This window comes from Salmo trutta, chromosome 17 (assembly GCF_901001165.1).
Source record: "Salmo trutta chromosome 17, fSalTru1.1, whole genome shotgun sequence".
NCBI lineage: Eukaryota > Metazoa > Chordata > Actinopteri > Salmoniformes > Salmonidae > Salmo > Salmo trutta.
Genome location: NC_042973.1, coordinates 29748421 through 29765595, shown reverse-complemented (window position 1 = coordinate 29765595; position 17175 = coordinate 29748421). Strand labels below are relative to the sequence as shown.

Below are 17175 nucleotides of genomic sequence, written 5' to 3'. Positions count from 1 at the left end.
TGGAGTCATGAGAGATTGTCATGCATTTTTATTAATGTTAGCTCTCCATGTACATTTAAGGGCCAACCGTGCTGCCCTGTTCTGAGCCAATAGTAAAGTCCTTCTTTGTGGCATCTGACCACACGACTGAACAGTAGTCCAGGTGCGACAAAACTAGGGCCTGTAGGACCTGCCTTGTTGATAGTGTTGTTAAGAATGCAGAGCAGTGCTTTATTATGGACAGACTTCTACCCATCTTATCTAATGGTGAATCAACATGTTTTTACCATGACAGCTTACAATCCAGGGTTACTCCAAGCAGTTTGGTCACCTCAACTTGCTCAATTTCCACATTATTCATTACAAGATTTAGTTGAAGTTTAAGGTTCAGTGAATAATTTGTCCCAAATACAATGCTTTTAGTTTTTGAAATATTTAGGACTAACTTATTCCTTGCCACCCATTCTGAAACTAACTGCAGCTCTTTGTTAAGTGTTGTAGTGATTTCACTCGCTGTAGTAGCTGAATTGTATAGTGTTGAGTCATCCACATACATAGACACACTAGCTTTACTCAAAGATTGTGGGAGTAAAGATTGAAAAAAGGAACGGGCCTAGACAGCTGCCATGGGGAATTTGTGATTCTACCTGGATTACAGTATGTTGGAGAAGCTTCCATTACAGAACACCCTCTATGGTCTTTTAGACAGATAAGTCTTTATCCACAATATAGCAGGGGGTGTAAAGACATAACACGTACATTTTCCAGCAGCAGACTTTGATCGATAATGTCAAAAGCCACGCTGAAGTCTAAGAAAACAGCTCCCACAATCTTATTATCAATTTCTTTCAGCCAATCATCAGTCATTTGTGTAAGTGCCATGCTTGTTGAATGTCCTTCCCTATAAGTGTGCTGAAAGTCTGTTATCAATTTGTTTATTGTAAATAGTAGTGGCAATATCGTCCGCTATTATCCTCAGCATTTCTTTATCCAAGTTGTCAGACCATGGTGGGTTGATATTGTTGATAGACAACAATAATTATTTCACCTCTTCCACACTCACTTTACAAAAATCAAAATTACAAAACTTGTCTTTCATAACTTGATGAGTTATACTTGGATGTGTAGTGTCGGCGTTTGTTGCTGGCATGTCATGCCTACGTGTGCTAATCTTGTCAATTAAAAAAGCATTCAAGTAGTTGGCCATATCAGTGGGATTTGTGATGAATGAGCCATCTGATTCAATGAATTATGGAGCTGCGTTTGCCTTTTTGCCCAAAATCTAATTTAAGGTGCTCCAAAGATTTTTATAATTATTCTTTATATAACTTATCTTTGTTTCATAGTATAGTTTAGGACTCCCAAAAGGCTAGGACCGGCTTTCACTGCAGGTGTGGGTATTGACGTGGGTACGCCGACCCACTAGCCACTGGGGCCCCTTGTGAGTTCAGATTTTTTGTGGCCCCCACCCCCATCAAAGTTGCTCATACCTGGTCTAAGGTCAAATAAATTGTACAAACAGTGCTGTATAACAGACAGATGTAATGGCTTGTCAAGTCAACCACCACACATCACATTCATAATTTTACAATTTTGGACAAGAGTGAGAAAGAGAAAGTGTGAGAGATTATCAACATTTGGAAGAGAATAGACAGCGGCCCATGTTATAAAACCGCTGACGACATCACTGGAACTATGTCCTGTACTCTTGAGAAGACTCTCGTTGTATGCTGGCTGAGTGAAAGCCAGTACGTTATGCGAGCCCCCATTGATGGCCTAACATAGTCATGTGTGGTGCAGCAGAGGATAATCCTCTCTGTCATCCATAAGCTGCTGTCATCTGGGTTTATGTTGAAGAGCAATACCTTTCCAAGCAGATTCCATTTAGTCCACACAAGAAGACGGAACGTGTTTAAAAGTCCTCCATTCACTGCAGGCTCACTAACACAATGATCTCACTCACTGACTTCGTCAAGACATCGCTTGGCTATTTCAGAGTTATAGGTAGAGAAGGCCCAATTGTAAACGCTTAAAGGTACAGTATATAAGAGCATTGTCAAAGACAACAGAGTATTGTGACATTAAGCAGAGGTAGACAATTTACAATGAGAAAGAAAAATACAAAACGAAGTTTGCAAACCAGCTGTAAAAATATAATTGAAACAGACGAGGACTGAAGAAAAAAAACTTCAGGAAGGTTGGAGATTTTTTTCAGCACTTGTCAGGGATTTCATCATAACAAATCACCCTGAAACTTGACTTTGAGGAGACAATTCAAATAAAACCATCACACCACCATTCGTGTGCTCCAGGCTCTGGGCTGCAGTTAATGGAACATCCTGACGAAAAGGACCGAAATGTGCTACATAGCATTTTACCCAATACTGATTTCTGCTCTTTTGCCTGTTTCATAAGCTTTGGATTTTCTCTTTAGTTTCACATTTAACATTTTATTTCAATCCACATACTCAGAGCTTACACTTTAACAGTCTAAGTAACATCACGTCTGTAGGGCCCCAAGATGTTGAAAAAGTCCCAGCCCAAATTTAAAATGATTCCTTTCCTGACATGATATTTTTCTACAAACTTTCTCTGCTTCCGCTCTCTCCAATTTCGGAAGCAGTAGTAGAACCAGATACATTTGTCTCTGAGCAGTTACTGCTTCAGTATGGAAATACTGTAAATGAGAAAAAAGCATGATGCCATCTGAACTCAGTCCAACTTCAGCCTTACTTATCTTGGACTGGTTTCCATGAGAATAAGTCTATGCAAACCAGACAGAGTCCATTCACAGACAATGGGTTTCTTCTATCCCAAGAATTTTGTGTGTTTGTGCTGTCTCATTGTACAGATCCCTTAATTATGTTCAGTCTTGCAATAGAACTGAACAAGCAATACCACCAACAGACCAATATACAGTAAATGTTTAATATACAGCCATTTCAAATTAAATAATGAATTAATTGATGGATCTATATTAAAAATGTTGTGGGATCGCACTGCTCAACCCTTGGTACCATCTCCAGTCAATCATCAAGAATGACAGTAAGACATGTTACCAAGACCTTCCTTAGCATGTTAATTTAGATCCATCTATTCCCAGATATTTACACGGTCAGACATTTCTGAGTCATGTAAATTAAACTGAACTAATACAACATGGCTGAACTACCCCATTTAAACATAGTCAACAACACAAAAAGCCTTCAGGCAATAGTCCAATTCAATTCTGATATTTGCTTTTACAAGGTGTTTGAAGTGCTATATACTTTATCGGTTAAGCGTGTATGAACCCCTCTAGTTACTTGCACATTGATGAATGTCACCTGTTTGCAAAAAAATGAAATCCAAACATTGACCTATTGTCATCCAGTTTAGCCATGGCTTGACATGGCCTCTTCTCTGTGAACTTGAGCATGGAACGAAGCAGGTAGTAAATGGCTACCATGCTGTGGGGATTAGGCACGGCACAAGCCACAGTCCCTGTAATAAAAACACTCTGCACTGTTAATGTAAGACATTTGGAAGGTCGCAGTTCCCTGGTGTAGGTGCCTGGGATAACTGGATCTCCCGTGAGCCTCTAGGAGCCCAAAGAGGGCCTTCGGAGGTTCTCTGATTATTAATGACATACTCCCTCATGTAATCAATCTGACATCATAACCACTGCCAGGCACAGCTGGCCTTTATATGAGTGAGCAGGACTGACAGAGGTCAGTGGGCAAGAACTCCACATCCTCATTATAACAGCAAAAGATGTCTTTCTCTCTAGGCTTCCACTCTTACTTTTGGATGGACCTGATCAAGTCTCAAGAAAAGTGAGAGTACGAGAGAGTGAAGATTGACGTGTGTGTGTGTGTGTGCCTGAGAGAAAGGGGTTCATAAATATATAAACAAACAGTCCCTATCAGTGGAATCCAGTAGCGGCGCGTTGGTAAAATCACTGGGGAAGCCAAGCCCCCCCCAAGCCATATTACAACCTATGTGTTGTGATAATTGAGTTGTTTGCTCTATAACCTGTTTATTCATATGCCTTGCGACCGTGATATTCTGTGTATAGGCCTAAAGGCAGAGACAATAAGAAGACACAGTGGCAGAATAAATTCAACAACACCTTTGTTTTATCACAAAACCGGATAGCAACCTCTGCCCAGTGAAGTCCACAAAGCATATTGCATGTACAGTAACAGTCAGTTACATGGCCTACAGCATGGTCAAGCAAGTTAATGTTTCTGACATTTTCGGACCACTAAACAACTATTGATTTTGAACCACAGAGAGTTACAGCAAGTCATAAAGAAAACCGGAGCTGCCTCCACTATTCCAGCACCATTTCAACATCATCAAATCACCTCTGCTTAGTCTAATACAGTGACAACAAATATATAACAAAAACAATTTAGTCCAATCAACGTAAGCTAAATATGATGTGGCTGTCCATGGTTCTGATTTCGGTGCGTGTTTGCATTCATGCAAGTATAAAAACATGTAGAGAAATGCCAATGCCATCCTCTTTTCTTTTATTTTGATGAAACGGTCTATCACTCTGTCATACAGTACACACTTATTTTTTGTTGTCCTAGGCTACCTGGCTAAAATGCATTCTAGCTCATCCTCTCAGGCCAGGGGCACAACAGTGTATGAATTAATGGTTGGATCAGAATTGCCGTTGTAATTATTGGCCAGTATGGAGAATTAAGTAAAATCCAAATCCCTATCTCCATCCATGGCTAATTTAGGAAAGGGACAATTTTAGTTAGCTAGTGGCTACTGGAGGACAACAACACAACGAGATGCAACAATTCAAGTTTTTCTGTCAATGATGTGTGCTCTCAATGGGACTTGATAGGAGTGACATCAAAAGCTTCCCTTGACACTATTTTTTGGTTCGCCAGTACCAATCACAGTTGAGCTGATTGGCAAAGTTTTTATACTTTTTTTATCATGGGAGGCCAAATGCTTGCTGGCTTCCCTTGCCTTCAATGCTATGGGCGGCAACAAAGTCACACTCGTTTGGACATCATCAGATAGATGGCCTACAAGTAGAGTGATAGCGGGGCGCTGTTTTGCTCATTCGGATGCTTTCTCCTGTGAGATACATTCAGCCTCTTGCGAATTGAAGGAAAATTATGAAACACAGAGAGACGAAAGATACATTATTTTATGTTTTTTTTTGTCAACTTTTTGTCATCCATGAATACACACCACCGGTGCAATCATGTTGGAGCCATGAAGGTATTCATGCTGGTTGCAGAAAACGTTTCCATAATAATGGCCAGTGTGGAAACTTGATTTCAGTTCTAATACAGCAGTTTCCTAATCAGCCTGCAGTCATGAAGTTCATGACAATAAGAGGACGTACACACTGAAGATTGTGGGTTCTACACAGCATTAGTCATATCCCATTGAAGGTTTTGATAGCCCAATTCAAGAGCCAAAGCTCCCCAAACAAACATCCTCCTCTTCCTCTGGACTGTGTTGTGGTAGAATGGCACTCCCTTCCCTGCTGAACACATGGCTTGAGTTTCCCCTCTCCACTGTGTGGTCAGGCCTCACATGAGACCCAAACATTCAAACAGCCAAATATGGCGTTCATTAGGTTGGCTCTGTGTATTGTACTGCTGGGCAACACTGCTCTGACCATATTTCATACAGCCTGTCCTGGGAAGAATCAGGGCTGTGCACTGTGAGGACTGGCATGTGAGCTCCAGACTGACTTGAAGAATGGCCACCTGAAGAGAATGTGCCCACTGCCATTGTCAGGTCTACTAGAAACAGAATCAGTCTAATGTACGGTACATGGCATCACTTAAACATCAGAGGACTTTTAATATCAGCAATAATATAGAAATGGGCAATTCCTTTCCATATACTTACATTCTATTGAAGTGAATTGAAATACCAACCATCATCACCAGCACATCCAAACATCTAAAATAGCAGCCAGTCCCTGCATGGTATCCACAACAGTCTGTTCTGTGAACCAGGGTGTATAAAGCATATACTGAATGACCATATTTGGTCTGGCTGACTGCATTTGCAATGTAATGGCCATCCAGTACGACATCATAGTTCTCAGAACACCCAGTGACCCCAAACGCAGCATTGAAAAGACTAACAGGGACCTCTACTGGAAAGAATGTTGGTGAGCTGATAAAGTCTTTGCTTTGCTATTCAATTCGACTTCCCTTTCAGGCAATTCAGGATTCCTGTTCAAGAATGAATGATACATACAGTTCATTAATCAGAATGACCAGTAACAAACTGGGCCATGCTTGTTTCAAACTCTTTATTTTCAGTGAATATAAAAAATACCTTTGTGACCAGATAAATATTATACATACAGTATCAGTTCATATTAACTGTTGAAACAAATTCAATCTGTTAAAGAAAGGACAACACCTACATTTGAATAACAGCTAGTCATTTTTCCTATTTCAGTTAATGCTTATAGACAAATTGCTTAGACAATATACATTATCTCAGGATATTCATTACATTTATCGATAAAAACTAATTTATATTGGTTTAACAATTAAACAAGGAAGTTCATTAGTCCTATTTATAAGGATTACTTGTATGTTGAATGAATTTCAAGGCAGAGCAAATTCCCATCTTTAAGAGTTCAATAACTTGCCACATGCTCATGGAATGCAGTGGTATATTAAATTTCATATATAGTCTCAAAACCTAAACGACCCATGGATGCACTTTATATACCAGCAGGGTTTACGGCAGGCAGATGGGCTACCAGCCAAGGCAATACATTGTGTTATGGCATAGGACTAAGTGGTAGTTAAAGACCTAGCGAGTTATGGTTAGACTAGACTCGCAGGGTTTCCCAAACTCGGTCCTCAAGGGGTGAACATTTTGGTTTTTACCCTAGGACTACACAGCTGAATAAAAAAATCAACTAATCATCAAGCTTTGAAAATTTGAATCAGCTGTGTAGCAGCGCAAAAAACAAAATGTGCACCACTTGGGGTCCGAGGACCGAGTTTGGGAAAGGCTGGTAGGGACATGTTCTCATCCAGAAGGATGAGGCTTAGATACAGCCTTGAGCTATTGGTACAGCAGAATCAATTAAGGCACTAGTACACAATGCAGACCAGAGACTGACAACAAGGGGTTGAGGTGCTGGAGTGGAAGCAATACTAATGACCTTTTACTACACCAATACTGTAATAACATAAATTAACTAGTTTCCTAGTCAGGACTGGACTGTATATAGTTTCATCACGTGTTATATTTGACAAGAGCGTTAGTAGTAATCCTGAATGGTTGAACATGGAAGGCATTGCTTGCGCTGCTCAGTGCATAAGGTCATACCAGCCATCTCAGTGCTGTTTAAGAGTAAAAACACCATACACAGCTGCATATACAATTCCAATCAGTGCTGCACTCTCATCAATCTGATATAGTACATGGAGTGTTAATGTATTGCTATGATCATAGCCGAGAGTAACAATAAGAACATGAACACAAGAAGAAGCTCATCTTCCAAATTCAATGGAATCTGTAATAAGTATCAACACCACCAGCTGAAAAGGGCATGGCCAAACGGAGCATAGCTTTGCTGTTGCGTGTGTATGGTGGAACTATCAACTCTGGCTACTGTCAATTAGACTGGAATTAAAACACAGAGACAAGAGAGAACAAACATGACAAAGAATGTAAACCGAGCCTCTTCGTGCAGGCAGCAGGCAGCCCAGAAAGAGTGTGAGAGGGGTGGGGGGAGAGAATACTAGTCTGACAAGCATTACAGATAGGATCGCACATAGACCCCAAGATTTAGCCCCTTAATGACCCTCTGCACGTGACTGCTCTCTGCTCCTTAAATATGAGTGACAGCTGAATGTCCAAAGGAGGGAGGCAGTGATCACCCTACTCACACACCAGGGATAATTATTACTTAGAGAAGTATTACTGTAAAAGGCATTATGATGCTGTAATAGATGTACTAGCGTCTGCTGTTGGCTTTACTATCCACTCAGACCAGACCCACTGACACTATAATTTTAGTGTGAAGCTGAAGTTCTATCACATTAAATACAGTATATAAAATTCAAACGTTTACCTATTCAACAGCAAATCCAAAGCTCACATTCATATACTAACATATTACAAATGCCCAATTATAAGCTACACTATTGGTTAGTAGCTTTATTGATGTGTATTAGTTATAATGGTGCATGCAGGCCAATGATGAAATGAAGCATTGGAGTACAGCAATACTTCAACCAACACTTAGAACGCTGTGTGAGGAACTTAAGCTATAGATCCCTATGTCAGCTGTGCTAGTTGGAGTGAGCTACCCATTTTTATTTTACATGGTTTAAACTACCTTCAACTGATTTACAGATGTATCCATGAAAGCTGAAAGTATTAATAATATTTGCCATTATTGGGTCCAATAATGTTCATTTAACTTTGATGTCCTTATTCATGTATCCTACCATAAAATCAGTAAGATAATCTGTCTCAATCTTCAGATTGCAAGTCCTAACCCTGCTAATACAGTACAGCTGTAGCCAGCTGGTCCTTATAAGTCATAATGTCAATATCATCCTCTGTGAAACACACACGCATCCACACACACGCACGCATCTGAACACAGGCACTAGTTCCTCTCATAAAACAGGCCTGGCCCAAGTACGTTATACACTCCACCCGTAAGTGAGAGAGAAACAGCCAATCACAGGTGTCAGCTACATCTCTGTGTAACAGTAGGTTCCAATCTGATGTCCATCAACTTTCCTCCGGACCAATCATCTCTCATCCTCCCTCAGTTCAGTGGGCAGGAACTTGTACTGCTGCTGTCTGATCTGAGCCAGCTTTTTCCTGGCCTCCTCCAGCTCTCTCTCTTTCCTCAGCATCTCCTCCTGGGCTGCAATGATCTGAGGAGGGGAGGAAAGGGTTAAATATTAAATACATGCTTCAGTCTGCTCATCTTCAATCTGTCCTGTAACACGCAAACCCAACAGGTAATAAAATCCTCAAACCATTTCCTTGAGTCCCTTTAGTGTACACATGGACTTGATTGAGTTCTACAAAGGAAATATTTTCTTCAGAACACTTGGAATTCTGCTCATACTCCATTTCACAGTAGGTTTCTTCAAAGCGGGTTATAGAAAACCTAGAATTAACATAACTGTTCTGTGGTAACTAGTGGAATGTCTTAAATTTAACTATGCAGTAAGTATCTATTTATTTTCTTAAGCAAGGAGCTCTTGTGGATTTGGGAGATGGCAGCGTGTGGGTTACGACTAGCCCACTTGAGAAAGACCCGCTTTGGGAAAGTGTCTCTGGAGGGATGCTGGCTAGAAGCCCTTCAGTGTTATACACACCCATGCACGCACGCTCCCTCAGGCACACACATATATATGCACAAATGCACGCATAACATGATTTCTGGAAGACACTTAATCACCTTCCTCAGTTGAAAACAAAGCTTTCTAGGTAGAAGGGAGCCCTAGGCTAAGAAGTGGACATCTACTCTTCAATTACATATGGCCATGGATGAAAAGTGAGTGGATAACCAGAAGAATGTGAAAACTTTTCAAGGGACTTGATGTTCAGGCAGCTGTGGATGCATGCGAAACCACAGATTTGAATCGCAGCTGTTGTTCTATTCAGTCATACTGTAGTGCCCTACCTCAATTTCAAAACCATTTAGTTAGAGAGGAAACATTTGCATGTGAAGGCAACAAAGCTGGGAACAGTTGAAGAGGTAGAGATGGAAAATACACAAAGTAAAATTGAAGTGACACTTCAATGTGTCACTTACAGGGTATTCAGAATATAAAGTCTAAAATCTCACCTGAGCAATGCCACCCACGAACCTGGTCTTGACCACCACACTGTGGTCATCAGCTTTGTCAAAGGCAGCTTTCTGAGCCGCCTTCACCAGGTTGTCTGATGCCCGCTTGACCGCGTTCCCAGCAGCCTTAGGGATACAGAACCCATGGTTAATGCCATCATAGTGTGTGGAGGCGAAGTCAGAGAAATAGCAGTGGAAACCAGTGGGCTGTGTTGTGTTTAGTAGGGCTATACCTGTAGTCTCCTCATGGCCTCGGAGTCCGGTTGAGCTTTGACCTTGCAGGCCACTAGGAGCTGGGCTGTGGAGGCTGCCACCTGCTTGGCTGAGGAGATGAGCTTCTCCTCACTGGCGTGGCCCTGGACTGAGGCATTGGCCGCCTCACACAGGTTACTGGTCGCTGCCGCCACCATCCTCGCCTACAGGGAATAGCAACCACACATCAGGGTACAGCCTCAGACAGAAACATTGATTCACCATGCACAGTTTCACGATCAAGTTCTGTTTTAATAGAACATGTAAAAAATAAACAATGATGGAAACTCACAGCAGATATGAGACCATGTGACCACTGGCCATCATCCACAGCATTAGCAAGAATGGATCCCACCTGGAGGGCAGAGAGAGAGACATTTCACAGACTTGTGTTTTTTGTTGCGGAGGTGACATTCAGACATTTATGATTCTGAAACAGTTGTAACTGACCTTGCCCTGCGCCACCAGCTCTCTCTGAGCTGCAGAAGCAGACTTCACCAGAGCACTAGTGGCTGCAGCTATGGACTTCGCTGCCTCCAGGATCTGCTCCTCAAAGTCCAGCGTCTCATCAGCTTGCTAAAAGCAAAAGCACACATTTAACCATGGAAATGCACTTAGGGCGATATCTTGTGGCAATAAGACAAAACAAAAAACTCCATTGGTTGTTTTATGGTGCCATGTTGAGTTACTGGCCAATCACATCCACCAACACATTTCATAATGGGGAATGCTTCCACAGATCTTCAAAAACTGTTTGCTGTTGGAAAATCCAAACAAAACACTTTGCAAGATACAGAAGGACCTCTAAAAAGGGAAATAAATAATGTCACCCCTGTCTTAGTAGACTACATCAGTCAGTGACCACAGATCATGCCAGCAGCACCAACACACAAGGCACACGTGGCTGGAGACAGTGCGGGACACTGTAGGAATATGTTTGATATATAGTTGGACTGAATAACAACCTAATATATCAAACATATCAGACAGAGGCCTGCAGAGAAGGCTTCCAAGTCTACAACATCTCAAGAGAATGGAGGAAGAGTGAAGCATGCTGGGGCGGGAGAGGCCCTTCTACAGGGTGGGAAGGAGGGGAGAAGGGGCACAGAGAGGAAAGTATGGAAGGAGGGAGTAGAAGGTGAACAGGAGGGGTTGTAAATAGTCACAGACACTACCTCGTCATTAGAGGAAACATGGTTCACTCTGATTTAGATGTTTTATTCAGTGTTCCTTTCTGAAGTTGTACTATGGGCTTGATATTTTGAGGTCTAAGGTATTCTACACCTTCCGTAATATAGCAGTAAACCTCGTAAACCGTAGCTGGTAAGAATGATTGTTTCATGATAGAAACAAAGACCTCAAAATCTCTGCCCTGCCTCTGCCTTGTGGAAGAAGAAGGCATGCACCATTGTTAACAGCTCACTAGAGGGCAGACAGATACTGACATCCAAAAGAAGCAAACCTCCCTACACCCCCCTCTCATAAACACTGTGCCCTGCTGAAGTCTGGACCTGAGACTGCAGGGCTATCAGGAAGTGTCTTATGAAAACAGGAGATTCTCCAGCCATGTTTATTACTGCACCCGAGAGCTAGAGAGAGGGACCAGATCTGATCAACCAATGACACAAAACAAGAACACCACAGAGCACTACAGGAGAAGGAGGACGTGTATTGGGAGGATCGGAGGTTCAATGTGCACACCATCACACACAAACAAACACACAAATGTATACAGCTCACACCTTACATACTTGCTGTTCAACTTTTGTAATCAAATTTCAGACAATGCATAAGTACTCGCAGAGATAGTTGTGTTACAGTTTTTTTAAGATCAGTAAAGTTGGGTTGTGCAATACCACTCCATGAAGTGGGTGAACACCTTGGGCTGAGAAAGTCCCTTCTTATTTTAGTCTAAAAACAACGGAATGCTGTAATAAAACAAAGGAAATGGGTTCAACAAGGAGGATGACCTTTCCGTCAATAGGTTTCAGACAGATCATCAGAAATGTGTACTCATTCCAACATAAGCTTCAGGTCCCAGTAATGTAATTGTCTCCTGGCAACACGGCTCTACAGAATCTCTAGAAAAACACCAGATTGCTCCCCAGACAAAACCTTCTAACGGCCATAAATACATCAACATTCTGCAAGCTCACAGAACACACAAGTAGGCTGTCTTGAGTCAGCATCGTTTTACAGGTGGGCTACAGTTCACATAATACTCTCATTTCCCCCTAACAAATCACAATCTCAGCTCTGAGATTGTAACAACTTACTGTACTTTAAAGTCAATGTGAACTTTTATCTTTGGCCCAGGTAGCCTTCCTGAGTAGATAGGTGTGTTCTGTGGTGGAGGTCTGGTCTGAGAGGTGTGGAGAGAGGTGTTGGAGTTGGTTGAGAAGGGCACAGGTTGGCCTACCTTGGGCTTGGCTCTGGGTTTCAGCTGCTCCAGTTTCTTGGCTGCGGCTTCGATGGAGGCTGCCGCTCCCAGCAGCTCAGTCTCTGCGATGACAGTGGGGTCCTCGGGGTCCACCCATTCTGACCCTAAACCACCGAGAGGTCATAAACCACATTATACAAATCCTACAATACAGAAATACATTCCCAGTTCAGACAAAGCCAGTTCACTTATGCCCTGTCTATATAAATGCCACCGCACATAACAAAATCCACATCACACCAGTCAATTTACAACACACTAACACAACTCCACACACGCAATGATAACGAGCATTATACCTCTGAATATACAAAGCCAACCAGATCTACCTTTCAAGTTTTCCACTCCATGTTCTGTCTATAGTGATTGTAATGCCTCAAAGTTAAACACGGTTAAATAAGAGTTTGAAGAAATGTACTTTTAATGGATTATTGCCACTCTTTATAGGTTTTAAAGTGGCCATAAAACGGGACTATTTGGGAACAGCTTGGAAAAGCAGATGGAATGATGTTGTTGCAGATTATGTTAAACCCTGGGGAAATCTGTTCAGTCGCCCTTCCCCCCATTCTCCACCTCCCCTCTGTGCCTGTGTGAAAAGTGATCTGCAGGAACCAAACAGCCCCATCTCTCACTTACCTCCATCTGAGGCAGGATAGAGAGAGGGAAAAGAAGAAGCATTAGAGGTGAAATGGATAACCCCAGTGGGTCTTTGGCTGTACACTGGGATCCAATTCTCACACAAACACAATATTCTTATTTTTTATTGAACCTTTTTTTAAACAGGGAAGACATATTGAAACCTAGATCTCTTTTACAAACGTGCCCTGTATATAAAACATAAATATACACATTATACCCTAACTACACTACCATTCAAAAGTTTGGGGTCACTAAGAAATGTCCTTGTTCTTGAAAGAAAAGCACATTTTTTGTCCATCAAAATAACATCAAAATGATCAGAAATACCTTGTAGACATTGTTAATGTTGTAAATAACTATAGTAGCTGGAAACTGCAGATTTTTTTAATGGAATATCTACATAGGCGTACAGAGGCCCATTATCAGCAACCATCACTCCTGTGTTCCAATGGCATGTTGTGCTAGCTAATCCAAGTTTATCATTATAAAAGGCTAATTGATCATTAGAAAACCCAGGAGTGATGGTTGCTGATAATGGGCCTCTGTACGCCTATGTAGATATTCCATAAAATAAATCTGTCATTTCCAGCTACAATAGTTTCCAGCGCATGCATGCGCGCGCACATGCACACACACACAAATGTACATTGTTTGAATAAATAGCCAGAATGTTATGTCGTGTTTCTGCAAAATGCAGTAGTCTGGACGAACTATGCTCCTCTAGGTGAATGTGTGTGTGTGTGTGTGTGTGTGTGTGTGTGTGTGTGTGTGTGTGTGTGTGTGTGTGTGTGTGCGCATGTATGCAATTGTGTGTGTGTGGCAGCGCTGTGTACGGTCTCACCCTTCATGGCCTCAGCTGTCTGAATGAGCTCTGTCACACATCCCGCCACACACTTGGAGTGTACCGCCAGCTGCTGCCTCTGGTCAGCCGTGGGCTTCTGGAGCACCTGGACACAAACAGAGACACAACCTACCTCATGGAGCCACATGCCATCAGGCCAAGCTAATAGAGGTTATGAGTCATCAGGTGTTGTCCGTGTGATGTATTTTATTCTCCATCTCACCAGCAGTACTTGCTCCAGCAGGTCGATGTATCCAGTGGTGCACTCTGACCCGTAGTGCAGGGCCTTGCTCCTCACCTCCTCACTCACCTCTGGATGACAGGCCGCTTGCTGGAAGAAGAAACAACAACTTAGAAAAGGAGACATTTGCTATGCCTAGTGATATGCTATGCCTAGTGATATGCTATGCCTAGTGATATTTTCAGCCTGGTAATATGCTCTGCCTAGATGATATGCTCTGTCTAGTCAGTGAGTCAATGTCTAAAATATAGTGTGACCACTAGTTTCCCAACTCCAGTCCTCCAGTACCCCCAACAGTACAATTTTTTGTTGTAGCTCTGGACAAGCACACCTGATTCAACATTTCAACTAATCATTCAAGCCTTCAATGAATTGAATCATGTGTGGTTGTCCGCTGCTACCACAGAGGGTACTCGAGAACTCGAGTTGGGAAACAGTACATTAGGATATACTATCCAGACAGCAGAAGGCTGCTGAGGGGAGGACGGCTCATAATAATGGTCGGAACGGAGCAAATGGAATGGCATCAAACAACTGGAAACCATGTGTCTGATGTATTAAATACCATTCCACTGATTCCGCTCCAGTCATTACTACGAGCCCGTTCTCCCCAATTAAGGTACCACCAACCTCCTGTGATCCAGACTGTATGTTACTTAGAGCAGTATGAGCCAGTTTGTTAAGGTCTCCAAATACTTTTTGATCCTTCTTTCCTGGTCTTTTCACTGCTAGAAGTATTTACATTTACATTTAAGTCATTTAGCAGACGCTCTTATCCAGAGCGACTTACAAATTGAGTATTGTGATGTGCCTGAAGGACATCATGCCTAATGTTCAATGCTGAGTGACATTGAACCATGAGTGAGTCACACCAGCCATCTGAATTAGCCCCTGCTGTCCTGCTCTCACATTTTCCTGGCAGAGCGGCATTATGGGACTGAATGCTGTGCTGTAGTGTCAGTGTGAGGCCTGAGCTGGCAGGGTTGGGGTGGATTATCACCTTGCAGGTGGTCAGCATATCAGAGATGGCTTTGCGGCTCAGGTTGGCTGTGGCGATGACGTGCTCCTGCTGGGCAGAGTTGCCCGCTGCCACAGCCTTGGCTGTTGCTGTGGTGATGCCCTTTGTCATGCGGATGAACTCTTCCGGCGTGGTCGACTTCTCGGGGACGTCCTTGGACTGGAACACCTGTGCACACAAACAGCATGACTAACTGTGACTGCACTGACAGCCACTGAGGATGAACTACCTTGATGCACAGGTTTGTGCATTATTACTAAGGACAAGAGTTTTTCCTGACGATATGACCTGACTAGAAAATTCTCCTGGTGCTTATTGTTAGTCTTAAACAGTCAACAGTCAGCCCGAGGTGTTAACAACCACTGTTAGAGTAAATACGTAGGGTGGACAAATGTCCTAGTGTTATTGATGCTACTATAATTATGAGCTAAGTGGGCTGTGTTTGAATTGGATTTGCAACCTAGGTAAAGCCTGTTGTGGTCGTGAGGGTACACTGATAAGGATTAGCAGTAAATCACAAGAAAAACAAGCTGACAAAAATGTCAGGGTCTCTTTCCCCCTGTGTCTGCTACAAAATCCCTGATAAGACCAATTGGGTAGGAGAGGAGAGGAGGAGCAGCAAAGGTTGAATAGATATCAGAGTTTAAGTCAAGTAAAACATTGTTTTTTAACGGTTAGGTACGGCATTCAACGGCATTCAATATACAGGCACACCTCCCTGGCTTTAACCAGCCTGGCAAGGGGAGTCTGTCAAGGAGTCTTACTGTCAACTCCTGTTTGATGCACTCAATGGTGGCCTCCAGTGCCCTTGTCCCGCGAGTAGCCTCATCCTCCACAGCCTTGACCGTCTTCAGCAGTGACGTCACATTGGTCACCATCACCTTCAGAGAGAGAGAGGGACTGTAGCAGTGGGATGACACTTACTAAACAAAGAGCCAGGCCAGCAGGTGGCGCCGTCTCCCCCCAGAACCAGAGACCAGACTGGGGTCTCGCAGTAAATCCAGCCCTGATAGAACACCAACAGTATGGAAGGACAATACTATACATTTCAGACCACGAGGAAAAAAACCTTGAAGCAGAAACACAGACAAACTTGTTTTATAAGCAAGAACCCTACAACAAAACCTCAAACAGACCGTGTACAGCTTGTTTGTGAGGAGCAGATTGTGCCATGGAACGCTGAACATATTTCAACAACCCGAACAGAGCACTGAGGGGTTTGAGAGAGGGTCCCATTCGGAGGTCACCATATGTTGGAGGAATGAAAACAAGCTGTGAATTTGAGCAGGTTACATGGGTGGCCCTAATTAGATTAAAACTAGAGAGGAAAATAAGCCTAATGTAACAGTTAGAGTTGCATATGTATGGCTGAATAGTTGGAGGATAAGAGTGATTGAAGGGTGAGAAGGATTAGGGGCGTGTCTTAGAGAGGCAATGCTTTGGTTATGGTTATATGATGCTGGCTATACAGTCAACCTATAAATCCTTTGATCTGGTCCAAGTTATAACCAAGGACAGATATACTTAAAGCCCATACCTGGACTCGGGCTGTAAGGCCTGTGAACTATGAGGTCTCTGCACACTGTGAAACGATATGCTCCCAAGTCTGTTTAGTGTAATGTTCCCTTGGATATCCTCTATTAAAATTGAGAAAAAATTACTGTGGAGCTTATTTTGTGTTCCTGAAATGCTGGCCTATGTGTTGGTGGATATGGAGGGAGAGTGTGAATAGAAAGGACAGGTAGGTTTAGCTAGGCTTCAGTAAAGCCCCAGTCAGTGGCTGTCTCTCCATAGTGTTGGAGACGAGGAGCCTCTCCAGTCCTACAGTCACAGTGGTGTGATCACAGATGGCTCAGAGCTCACACCCACTGTGACAAGCATGAGTCACACACACCTGATACCCATCTCAGTGACAGTGGCAAACACACACACACGCATCTCACACGCA

The 17175-nt window shown here is 42.7% G+C and overlaps 1 protein-coding gene across 2 annotated transcripts in view; it reads right to left on the bottom strand.

The window, feature by feature from the left end:
- Positions 1-6219: 6219 nt before the first annotated feature.
- LOC115151995 (talin-2-like) overlaps positions 6220-17175 on the bottom strand; it is a 134380-nt gene continuing 123424 nt past the window's right edge. Inside the window, exons 48-58 of one of the 2 annotated variants that reach the window (XM_029696405.1) lie at positions 15992-16108; positions 15210-15395; positions 14192-14299; positions 13969-14074; positions 13125-13130; positions 12468-12592; positions 10499-10624; positions 10341-10403; positions 10030-10212; positions 9797-9922; positions 6220-8873 (exon numbers count right to left, since the gene is read on the bottom strand). In XM_029696405.1, coding sequence (XP_029552265.1) covers positions 8745-8873; positions 9797-9922; positions 10030-10212; positions 10341-10403; positions 10499-10624; positions 12468-12592; positions 13125-13130; positions 13969-14074; positions 14192-14299; positions 15210-15395; positions 15992-16108 — 1275 coding nt within the window. In that variant the 3' untranslated portion in view covers positions 6220-8744. The remainder of the gene's footprint in view (positions 8874-9796; positions 9923-10029; positions 10213-10340; positions 10404-10498; positions 10625-12467; positions 12593-13124; positions 13131-13968; positions 14075-14191; positions 14300-15209; positions 15396-15991; positions 16109-17175) is intronic. The other variant, XM_029696406.1, reaches the window with a different exon arrangement.